Here is an 11748-nt window from a genome sequence, read left to right as displayed (position 1 = left end):
GAAAATCACAGAGTCCATTTCAAATCAAAGTGAATGTGTATAGAATATGCTCTATGATTTTCACATTCATTTTCACAGAATTTTCATTTTTGGGTGAACTATCCCTTTAAGAATTCACTTTTTATTTTAATTAGTAAAGGTAATTTTTTTACCTTTAACATGAACATCTTTTCTTCTGGAATTCCCGTGAACATGTCAGGTGCATTCCCGTCAAAATATCGCTAAGGGAATATGATGTTTTTAGAGAAATGTCAACCAGTCTGCAAGACAAAAACAAAGAGTTCTGATTGGGTATAACTAAAAATGGAAATTAAATATTGACCTTAAAGAGATATTCAAGTATAAAAAAGTTTTAATCTGTTCCAGACCATATTCCTCCACCTTTCTATATCTCGTAGATTAATAACCTTTTCCAGCTCAGAGACTGAAATATCCGGCAGAGCTAGAAATAAAAAGTAGAAGTTGTTGTAGTCCAGAGAAATTACTTTAGTGGAGATTAGCGTCATTAAAGATTTTGATGTAATCTTTTTGATTTATCATTTGAACTGGAACTGTTTCAGCATCTACGTGGAATTCAGCCTCATGAGTAAATTTTGGGTCAAACAGCATAGTCCATTTTCCTGGAGAAAAAAATAAGGTGGAGTTATTGACACTTGAAACCTGAAGAACAGAATGCTAATACAGTTTGTGACTATAATGTGTAGTTTGTTTACCTTTAAAATATATGTTAGTAAGAAGGATCGTGGTATTAGCATCCAGATATTCAACAACTTTATCTATTTTATCTATTTATTTTTTTCCCCCTGACATATGTGTTAATCTTTTCTAAAGTTGCATAGAGGCGGAAATCCACAGGAAAGCATTCTGGGAGGTGAAACTCCTTCATCTTCTCAGGAAGTGGTTTTGATTTGTTGCTTACATAAAGAGCACTATGTACATCCATGTCCACCCTTCTTTGGCTGATTTCTTCAGGAAAGTCTTTTGCACTTCATTGTTGAAGACCGAGCTGTCATGACCGATACCCATGAGAAGCTGCTCTTTGGTTTCACCACCAGCTCCTAAAGATAATGCAGAAAAGGACCATGGACACACTCAGCGGAGAGAAAAAGATATTCTTGGACTGATATTCGGGTGTTGAGATAAGACTCATGTACAGCCGGAAAGAAAAATCTTTTTTTCTCAATAACATTCGTGTGAGTGTGTCAAGAGGACGATTGTGTGAATTATTACCAAAGTGTACAAACATATGATATTCCTTCCCACGATCGCTTTTCAAGTTGAGATGTTATGAACTCCCTGAAGAAACATAACATAACCGGTTTTACACATGTAGCAAATGCTCCTAAACAGGTTAACACATCAGTGACAAAACAAAAACTTCTTTATTCTTGTATGCTGTTTTGCTCTCTCTGTATTTATCATATTCTATTTTATAGACACAAATTTCCCACCTGTCCAGATAGCTGCCGTCTCTTTTTCCAAACTGGACTGAGCTCTCAGTCTGAATCACTCTCAGAAATAAGATTTCATTTCTTATAGCTATTGAATATATGTGACAGTTAGCTACATGAAACCATTGTAAGACATGCTTACAGTAAAAATGTCAAATGTATCTTAATAAAATGTTCACAACGCCCTTTTACTATTATTATTTTTAATTTGGAGTCTGTCATTGGAGCTGTGGATCACAATGCATGTTAGACTTGACCTCAAGTTGAACTAACATCAATTACGAACAGACAACACTAATGGTACAGAACTTTCCATGTATACATATACTGAAATTTTAATACAAATTTGAATTTCAAATACATATTTAATTTTAAATACACTAAATTTGCTTAATTTTGAGATGGATTAAAAGTAAGCAACTGAGTCAGTGAAGTGAGATGTTTAATTCATTACTTGCACTGATGGATTCAGTGTGTTAAGTGAGTGAATTGTTTCTTGTATATATGTTTATACAGCAACTGTACTGTCTTAATGTTTTGATGTTTTGCACATTTTAATAAAAACATTTTGATGAAAAAAAAATGTCATGAACCGTGTTCTTTCTAGTGCTCCATACGCATGTGCAATACATATTCAGACCGTGACATGACGCCTTAAAAACTGATTTTATACAGTCTATGCTTGAAAAGCTTAGTCTGAAAAAAAAGAAAAAAAAGGTAGCATTGCTTACGAAATTTATAATTTTATATTATTTATATTTATTAATATTATATTATATTATATTAAATTATACTTTCTATTCGTTACATTTTCACAAAGTCATGCTAAAAACATCCATAAGAGCACTAGACAAAGTTATCATAGAGCAATGTTTATTAATGAAAACTATGACAGTAATATGGATTATTGCATGAATAATAAACAACTGAAAAAATGATCCACCCCTATTCTATAGTAAATATTAATAATGCAATAAATAGGCTATGGTATAATTTTACAGTTTTCATCCTTTCAAAACAGAAAACATCTTTCACAAACATCTACATCTCTGTCTCACCTCACTATTTTTCAAACCCTGACTATGGCCATGAAAGTAAGTTTTGAATTGCAACAGAATGAGCATCCTCTGATGATTGGACTCATATGTGCTAAGTAGACCATTGACACAGGCTGCTATGACTTTGAGCCATCCAGTAAAATGCTCAAATCTGCAAAGCAAGCCATATCACAGAACAAGGAAAGTTTGTAAATGAACTGCATGCATAAGAGTTGCATTACCATTTATTTTAGCCATTTGAGACAGAAAACATAATACTAAAGTAATGTATATATGTATGTGTGTACAGTAAATAATTCAAATATGTGCTCAAAAATATGTCTCAAAAACTGAAATGAATTTTGGCAGGGTGGGATGTCTGTGATAATAGCTAACATGACTGAACAACAGCAACGTACTGTAGGTGGCGCTATAAATTTAGATTGTTATATGCGCCACAAAAACTAAAGAAGAAGAAAAAAGGTAAGTAAACTGATTTTGCTGAATGAAAATGAATGTCATCTTAGAAACGATTTGTGCTGAATTATAAGTACACTTTTGTGACGTAAATGTGCAACTTTTCTCACATGATATATTATCTATAGAAACAATTAATAAGATTCAGGTGCACACGATCATGCAAAAAAAATTCTAAAAATTTTACAGCCCATCTTTCCAGTTAGGCATCACATATAACAAGCTGCCTGAAAAACAAAGCCCAAAAGTGAATCAAAGTGAGTCCTCTTAAAAAATGCTTTTTATATATAAAAATTTTTTAAGTTAATTTTAAATAATAAATTAGAAGGTGATCAAAAATTTTACCTTTAAAATTAAGATCAGTTCCTCTGGCAATATAATATGAGGAAATTTAACAGAAACAGTTTTGCAGTATTTTATTGACAGAAATGCGTATTGAACGTATTGACAAAGAAAAATTGTTCTTAATTCATTCATCCTATTTGTTCTTCTAACAGATCAACTTTACATATTTATCAAACAGTATCCTTTAGAGTATAAACATTTTAATTTGTTCATAATTCTATGATTAATCTTGTGAACACAGAAATTTCCCACTTTTCCACAAAGATACTGTTTCTCTTTTCCCAAACTGGTCTGAATTATAAAGCCCATGGCCTTAAGTTTGATCATAAAACAGCCTTTACTCTGTTTACTTTATTTTTCTCTGCAAAGAAAACTAATTATTAACTAAAAATGGACTCAAATCCGTGGAGTTAAATGTTTGCAGTGTAAAACCACACTGATGAGATGACAGCTGATACATACTTGATAAATTTGCTTTCACTTTTAAACTCATCCCTTTTTCATTATGTAGTATATTTTAGTATATCTTTTAATTAAACAATGCAGTATTTTGATGCAGCAAATATGTATTTTGAGTACTCAGCTGTTTAATTTTTTTTAATTTTTTTATTTAGTCTTCATAACACATCACAAAATTTCTAGTGACCCCCTATAAGTGACCTGCATGACCTGTATTATTATTATGAAAGCAGAGTAAAACCTGGGTACATGTCAACAAGTCAGTGATAAAGAAGAGATATTGATCCACTTACTGTTGAAATACACACATAACTGTGTAGGCTGGGTAAAGAAAGGGGAAGCCGTTGACCTTCAGTGTCAGCAAAATCCTTTTATTGATAAGATGTGACACATATGTGACATTGCAAAAAGACAGGCATACAATGCTTACAACAATATATTGTAATATTGATGACCTACTAAATCCCCAACAACAAGTGCTGTCCGCACTTTGAACAAATATATGTATGTATTTTTATTGCTTTTTGATTGAAAAAAATCACACACACATACACACACAAAATACGGTGGAAAAAAAATCAGACCTCATGATTATTTGAGACCAGCTGAGATTATTCAGGAATCAGGAGAGACCTTTAGAATCACAGTTTAGGGATTTTTGTACTATTTTACTTATTTCACTAACAGGGTTGCCACTCTTTCATGAACACCAGATTCAAGGACTTTTTAAAGCACCATTTATTTTATATCAAGCACCTATCAAATTCACACCCCAGCATATGTACCATCCTGAAAGACCTCTTACAGAACTTAACATTTCACTTACACTTAACATTCACATTAAACATTTTAAAGTAATGATGTTTTGAATGTGTAGGTTTCATAAATTTAGACCATTATGAGTATTGTTCAAAGGAATTTAATGAAATCCACTTAAGTCAATACTGGTAATATTCAAATACAATTCCTCAAATATTGATAAAAATATATTTTCTTGCATCAAACTGGTTTTTGCTGTTGTTCTTGCACAAGATTTAAATTTGAAAGAATTTCTCAATTTTTAAATTAATAAAAAGTGGTTAATTGTTGTAATAACACGATAAAACCTGTTGACATTAAAAATTTGCACATTCACTAAATAGAGACATAACTCAATAAATAAACTCAAGTCAAAATTATTTTGTAAATCACTTTTTATTGTAAATCCCATTCTTTTCATCTTTGACCTAGAGGAATGCAGCTGCTCAAAACTTCAGTACTTAAAAATATTTCATGAACATTTTAAACCTCGTACATGTGCAAATCTGCAAAAAAATTTTTTATTGAAATCTATTTGCTTTTAAACTGTAAATGCTTTTCACTAAACTGTTTTTCCCATTTTTCAAGTTCTACTTTTTTCTTCTTGGCTCCATGTCTCAGGGCTGATTCAACAAGAGCCAGCATGTCACTCTCCATGCAGTCAACACCTTGCTAAATGTACATCTGTTGGAACTGAGCCAATAATCATTGAATTTGCACTTTCCTGGCATTGGGCCTGTTAATTAACACTGCTTCTCCGTAGGTTCATGAAGGGCTGTGCTAAAGAGGGCTGCACTGGGGGAACGGGCGGTTTTACCTTTACTGCGGGCGGGAATGGGCGGTTAAAAAAATGTAGCGCAGGTCCTGCCAACACGCAGTCCCGTGATTTGGCCCCTATAAGAATGATGGAGATACATGTGTTTACATGGTGTTTGGTTGTACACCGATTACATTACTTGCCCAACGCGGCACCGCCCCTACTGTTGTCATGCTTTGTTATAGAAATTTATATTATTTAGTTTAGCTGGAAAACGTACTAAACTAAACCATGCCAGTCAAAAACAGCGCAATGACCATATACAAAACAGAACATCTAGCACAGTTTTATCATATGTAGAATGTGAAATGTTTTAATAAGGATTCCGAGCTCAGACCCCTCCCCTGGACAGCACTCCAAATAAGCATACTTTATTAATCAAAGACAAAGGCTGTATTGGCAGGTTTTTTTTTTTTTTAACAACTTTCTCTAATTAAGCATTAACAGTTGCCTCTTGGCAGATAAGTATACATTCAACAGCAGTAGGCCTGTTGGTACTCAATCCTGTTGGTCCGTTTTGCTGCAGTGTATTTCCAACCACCTAATTTAAAAGACCTTGATAAGCTTGTGGTATTCATGGTCACTTGAACACTTGGACCAAATACAAGAAATACATCATATAAGTAGTCAAGTGATCAAGTGCAAAGACGGCAAGTGCGGGTATTTGGACAAGAGGACTGTCCTAATCAAACACACCTAATCATGGTGCCCGGGATCATTTGAAAATCACCTTTGAAGGTGTTGAAGCTAGTCAGAAATACATTTTGCTGGACAGTGGGTCTCCAGGACCAGGGTTGAAGAAAGTTCCTTTCTCATCTTTATCCAGGGTAGCCAAAAAGAAGTATGCTTCAAGTTTATTTTATTAATTATACTTAAGTAAAGTTCAAGTATATTTTTAAAGGGGTCATATGATGTTGCTAAAAAGAACATTATTTTGTGTATTTGATGTAATGAAATGTGTTCATGTGGTTTAAGGTTAAAAAAACACATTATCTTCCACATACTGTACATTGTTGTTTCTCCTCTATGCCCCGCCTTTCTGAAATGCGTCGATTTTTTACAAAGCTCATCAGTCTGAAAAGTGAGCTGTGCTCTGATTGGCCAGCTATCCAGCGTGTTGTGATTGACTGAATACCTCAAGCGTGTGACGGAAATTTTACACCCCTTGTCATACTGTGATGCCCTCTCCCGGCACGACCAGACAAAACCAATAAAACCCATTACAAACAAAACATTTGTTGCATCCAGTGGGGACATAATTACTGATTATAATGACTTATACTGTCTTTTTACGTGTTGTGTTGCATCGTGCCACGTAAACATAAAACCAAGCATTTGTGATTGAAGAAATGACAAACAAGCGCTACTCTTCACTGCTTAAAACTTGCGTTTGAATCATCAGTGGCATATTCTTTAAATATAAAAAACGGCTACTGGAAGTATACTCGTAAGTTTCGTAAGTGAAGAAACAAGTGTCAGATTCTAGAACAGCTTGGTCTATGTTCCCATGTGCTTTTCCTTCATATATGTGTTCATTTTGTCCATTGTTTCTTATACACTGAAATCCACAGTGAAGCTGTCAGAATGGTAAAACTCCATGTTGTCCAAAATTTACAAAATTTGTCGTTTGCTAAACAGCTCAGAAAGGGCCATGGACAACAATTGGCCATTTCTACAAGCCTTTTTTTACAGGTGAAAAGCAAAATCATTGTTCATCTTCATTTATCGTTGCACTCTCAGAAAAAAACGTACAAAAGCTGTCACTGGGGCGGTACCTTTTCAAAAGGTACACTTTTGTACCTTTTAGGCACTAATATGTACACTTTTGGTACTAATATTTACTTTTAAGGTACCAATATGGACAGGTACAAAGGTGTGCCTTTTGAAAAGGTACTGCCCCAGTGACAACTTTTGTACCTTTTTTTCTGAGAGTGTGATGGGAGGTTATGATAAAGTCTCTTGATTCCAAAGAACTAATACAAAAGCACAAATACATGATGTTCTTTTCCATGGTTTGAATCAGTCTTGTTTGAAGATCCTGAGGAAAATGAACAAACAGTTTTGCAACATTTTATTGACAGAAATGCAGTAAATGCTCGAGAGAGAGTTTAAGATATCTTTGACATAAGTCTCTCCGATGGGATTTGTTTTACATGAGAAGGTGGGGTCAATTACCAGAGCTTCTTAGTGATTTTAGTCCCGTCCAAATGTGCCATCTCAGTAATCATTACGGACAATGTCAGTAAAGATTACGGCAACTCTTACCTTCTGTAAAAAGGTCCAGAAAAATTACCTCAGGTAGTGCATACAGACCATCTGTAAATATGTATGTAAATACTCTGTTATTTCCTGGCACAATCTTCTGTTAGCTTTAGGTATGTGTCTGTTACCAACAGAATCAGAATTTAATTGAATTAATAAATGGTTTGACTGGACCTAACTGATATTATAAGCAACACATTACAAGCAATGTAGTACAGTATGCATAGCAATGTGGCATGCACATGATGACAGGGAGGTGAGGGCGGTGCGTAAATTGTTATTGTATAAGTTATTGTATAGTGGAAATTGATTAGGTCACCCAGGGTAGCACAGGATTGAACTAATGATTTCCTGATCCTGAGCAGTTACAAAGCAAGGCTAGAACCAAGCCAAATTCAACTGCAAAATCCATTTTTAAAGCTGCTATATTCAGAAGCCAGTACCTTGTTCCTTCCCTGTCAAAAACTCAAATGCATTACCAGTCTATTATACAGGAATTGTATAATATTCATTCAATTGTATAAGTGATTCATACAGGAATGAAACACCACTATTGTGTGTACAAAGTGCAAAGTATTTTTTTTCTTGCCATAAATGGTAGATATAGCATCACTTTTTGCAATTCAATGGGAATGACTTGCTGCTCACTCTTCATTGTTTATCTTACCTCATTGAAATACCTTGCAAGTATATGCAATATACTGCATCCCTTTACTTGTACTACAGTGGCTACTTCATAGCTGACACTACTGAACTACAGTGACTACTTCAGTAGTTTTTCTCACTTGCATATATGTCCTACCTGTAAATTGCCTGTGTTTACTGTTATACTTTATATGATTTATTACCAGTGTCTACTGGTCGTCCCTTAAGTGTTGTTCCACAGCCTGGCTTAGGAGACTTAACCAACTTTACTTTATAACAAGCATTTTCCACACATTTGTAATTCACAGTTAGTGAGCTGTATTTTTCTTTTTTCTTGATTGGCAGAACCGAGTGAAACATTTGGTGAATGAGCGATAGCAGGAATTAGCTTGAAAGATACAAAATAACAGGTGTGGCCAGTTGCTTTTTTCTTATTTTACTGAAATCTTTTGAAGACATCTTTCCAATTATTACATTTAGTTTAGCCATAATAGAAGCAGACATTCCCTATTAAAGAAGATCTAGCAACCATCTTCATACAGTATGTAACACCAGCAGCTGTCTTATAAAATTTTTAAAGCAGTTGGCAAAATGATGGCATCTGCTGGATAAATCTTGAATGTCACATCATCACACAACTGCCGGGTTGACAACTTTTCCTAAGAAGAGGATGTGGTCATTTTTTTGGTCAATGATGAAGATCATGAATGGACGGTCAAAACGTAATATCACTGGTAACATAGCTAATTTGATTTCAATCGTGGTCACTGCTGCTGCGGTAGTTCCTTCCTCATCTACATCTAGGGTGGCTTTATGCAAAACCTAAAAGTGAAACAGCAGTTTATATTATCTTATTGAATTTTTGCTTTTTGAATTACTGGTCACTTTCGAAACTGATTTGTCTTTACCTTTGAAACATAGAAATTTTCTTCTGAGATTCCTGAGAAGTTAGCTTTGTGTGTAAACATGTCCGTTATTCCCATTCCCTCCAAAATATCGTTAAGGGTATAGTCTGTTTTCAGAGACAGCTTGGGTACATAGATGTCGAGTTTTCTGAAGGATGAATAGATAGATTGTCACAGTGTACAGAAAAGAAGTGATTGTGATCCATGTTAAGACATTAAGGCTAAAGAGATAATTGGACATCTAAAACATTTTAAGGGTTACTCCACCGCAAAACAAAAATTTTGCCATTAATCACTTACCCCCATGTCGTTCCAAACCCGTAAAAGCTTTGTTCGTCTTCGGAACACAATTTAAGATATTTTGGATGAAAACAGGGAGGCTTGAGACTGTCCCATAGACTGCCAAATAAATAACAGTGTCAAGGCCCAGGAAAATATGAAAAGCATTGTCAGAATAGTCTGTCTGCCATCAGTGATTCAACCGTCACGTTATAAAGTGACGAGAGTACTTTTTGTACACGAAGAAAAAAAAAAAAAAAAAAAAAAACTTTATTCAACAGTTCCTCTTCTCTGTCTCTCTCCAAATCAGCGTAGCACCATTTTGGCGATTCTGAGCAGTATGCAGTTGGCGTATGCTCTTCTGTGTCAGCCGCGCCGCACCAATGCACTATTTGCTTTGAAACCAAAGCATAAATACACGTAAAAAACGTATCCTTGTGGCGCGGCTGATACAGAAGAGCGTAAGCCGCCTGCTTACTGCTCAGATTTGTCAAAACGGCACTACGCTGATTTGGAGAGACACAGAGGAGAGGAATTGTTGAATAAAGTCGTTATTTTTGTTTTCTTCATGTACAAAAAGTATTCTCGTCACTTCATAATGTTACGGTTGAATCACTGATGGCAGACGGAATATTCTGACAATGCTTTTCATACTTTCCTGGACCTTGACACTGTTATTTATTTGGGAGTCTATATAGGACAGTCACAAGCCTCCCGGTTTTCATCCAAAATATCTTAAATTGTGTTCCGAAGACGAACGAAGCTTTTACAGGTTTGGAACGACATGGGGGTAAGTGAATAATGAAAGTATCCCTTTAATGAATAGAGAATTTGATTAGAGAAGACTTTGATATACAGTATCTTGTTTTTATTTATTTACCTTTTCCAGACAGCCCCCTTCCATTTTGCAATGTGCTGTCCAGAGATGGCCTTCTCCAGATCTTGGATTGTCTGATCTTTGTTTTTATCTGGCACAGCCAGAAACATGGAGAAAGAGTCATCGTAGTCTAGACAGAGAACTTTAGTAGAGAGTTCAGCGTCATAATAAAATTTGAGGCGTTCTTCTTGATGCATCATTTGTACTGGAACGGTGGTCTCATTGTCCACATGAAATTTATCCTCAAGGGTTTTCTTTGGGTTAAATGGCAGGTCCCATTTTCCTTGAGAAAATAAAGAAATGGTTATAGACAGACAGTACAGATAAACAGCAGGAGTTTGTGATTAAAGTATGTGTGCATACTTACCTTTAAAATATATGTACGTGAGAAGGAACATGACAGTATTAGGATTTAGAGAATCAACAACTCGATCTATTTTCCCATGAGTTTTTTCCTTCACATACGTGTTAATTTGATCCATTGTTTCTTTGACACTGAAATCCACAGTGAAGCCGTCAGAGTGGTAAAACTCCTTCATGTTCTCCAGGAACTTAGGAAGAGGCTTGGATTTGTCACTTACATATAGAGCACTGCCGACATTGATGTCCACCCCTGTCCTCTTGTCGATTTCCTCTAGGAGACTGTGGAACATCTGGTGCATTTCTTCAGTGCTGAAGATCGAGCTGTTCTGGCCGATGCCACTGAGAAGCTGCTCTTTAGTTTCACCACCAGCTCCTAAACACAGCTCAGAAAGGGCCATGGACACACTGAGGGGAGAGAAGAAGATATTCTTGGACTGATAGTCGGGCATTTCTACAAGCCTCTTGTACAGGTGAAAAGCAAAATCATTGTTCATCTTTATCAATGACGGGAGTTTATCGCTGATGGGAGGTTGTGGTAAAGTCTCTTGATTCCCATGAACTACTGCAAAAGCACAAATCCACAACAATATGATGTTCCTTTGCATGATTCCTTTTCAAGTTGAGCCAATAGATGAATTTAGGCCCTGAGGAAATGTAACAGAAAGAGTTGTAAAACATGGCACACAGAGATGCAGCAAAATCCATACACTTCAAATCAGTGCTACACTAAAGAAAGTATCTATATTCTTGTTTTCTAGTTTCCTTATACAGATCAACTTTATGCATTTTAGTTCTATCCTATATAAACAAATTTCTCACCTGTCCAGGCAGCTGCCGTCTATTTCTCCAAGCTGGACTGAATTATAAAGCCTACAGTTTGTCCTGAAGTTTGATCAGCAACCAACCTTTACTCTGTTTACTTTTTTTGTTTTTGTAGAAATTGCTCCAATTATTAACTAAAAAGGGTAAACAGTACAGTGACCAGAAGCTTTCTAACTCATGATAGAGAATGTACTACTACATATAGGCCAGA

At 35.4% G+C, this 11748-nt stretch overlaps 1 protein-coding gene and 1 pseudogene across 1 annotated transcript; both read right to left on the bottom strand.

Moving 5' to 3' along the window:
- Positions 1-251: 251 nt before the first annotated feature.
- On the bottom strand, positions 252-1189 carry LOC109063159 (annotated as a pseudogene).
- Positions 1190-8711: 7522 nt separating this feature from the next.
- On the bottom strand, positions 8712-11677 carry LOC109063184 (serine protease inhibitor 2.1-like). The gene is made up of 5 exons (XM_042755507.1): positions 11535-11677; positions 10720-11359; positions 10356-10635; positions 9200-9344; positions 8712-9113 (listed from the first exon to the last, which is right to left on the bottom strand). Exons 2-5 carry the CDS (start codon positions 11318-11320, stop codon positions 8922-8924), a joined length of 1218 nt encoding a protein of 405 aa, XP_042611441.1. The 5' UTR covers positions 11321-11359; positions 11535-11677; the 3' UTR covers positions 8712-8921.
- Between the last annotated feature and the right edge of the window lie 71 nt (positions 11678-11748).

This window comes from Cyprinus carpio, chromosome A5, assembly GCF_018340385.1.
Source record: "Cyprinus carpio isolate SPL01 chromosome A5, ASM1834038v1, whole genome shotgun sequence".
NCBI classification, from domain to species: Eukaryota; Metazoa; Chordata; class Actinopteri; order Cypriniformes; family Cyprinidae; genus Cyprinus; species Cyprinus carpio.
The sequence above is the reverse complement of the archived record's forward strand: the minus strand, read 5'-3'. Positions and strand labels throughout refer to the sequence as shown.

Excerpts from the sequence above, each read along its gene's own strand:
- LOC109063184 (XM_042755507.1), bottom strand. The coding sequence starts at position 11,320 with ATGCAAAGGAACATCATATTGTTGTGGATTTGTGCTTTTGCAGTAGTT. Across the intron at positions 9,345-10,355 it reads AAGGGGGCTGTCTGGAAAAG|AAAACTCGACATCTATGTAC; the intron begins GTAAATAAATAA and ends TTCATCCTTCAG. Across the intron at positions 9,114-9,199 it reads AAAATTTCTATGTTTCAAAG|GTTTTGCATAAAGCCACCCT; the intron begins GTAAAGACAAAT and ends TTTCACTTTTAG.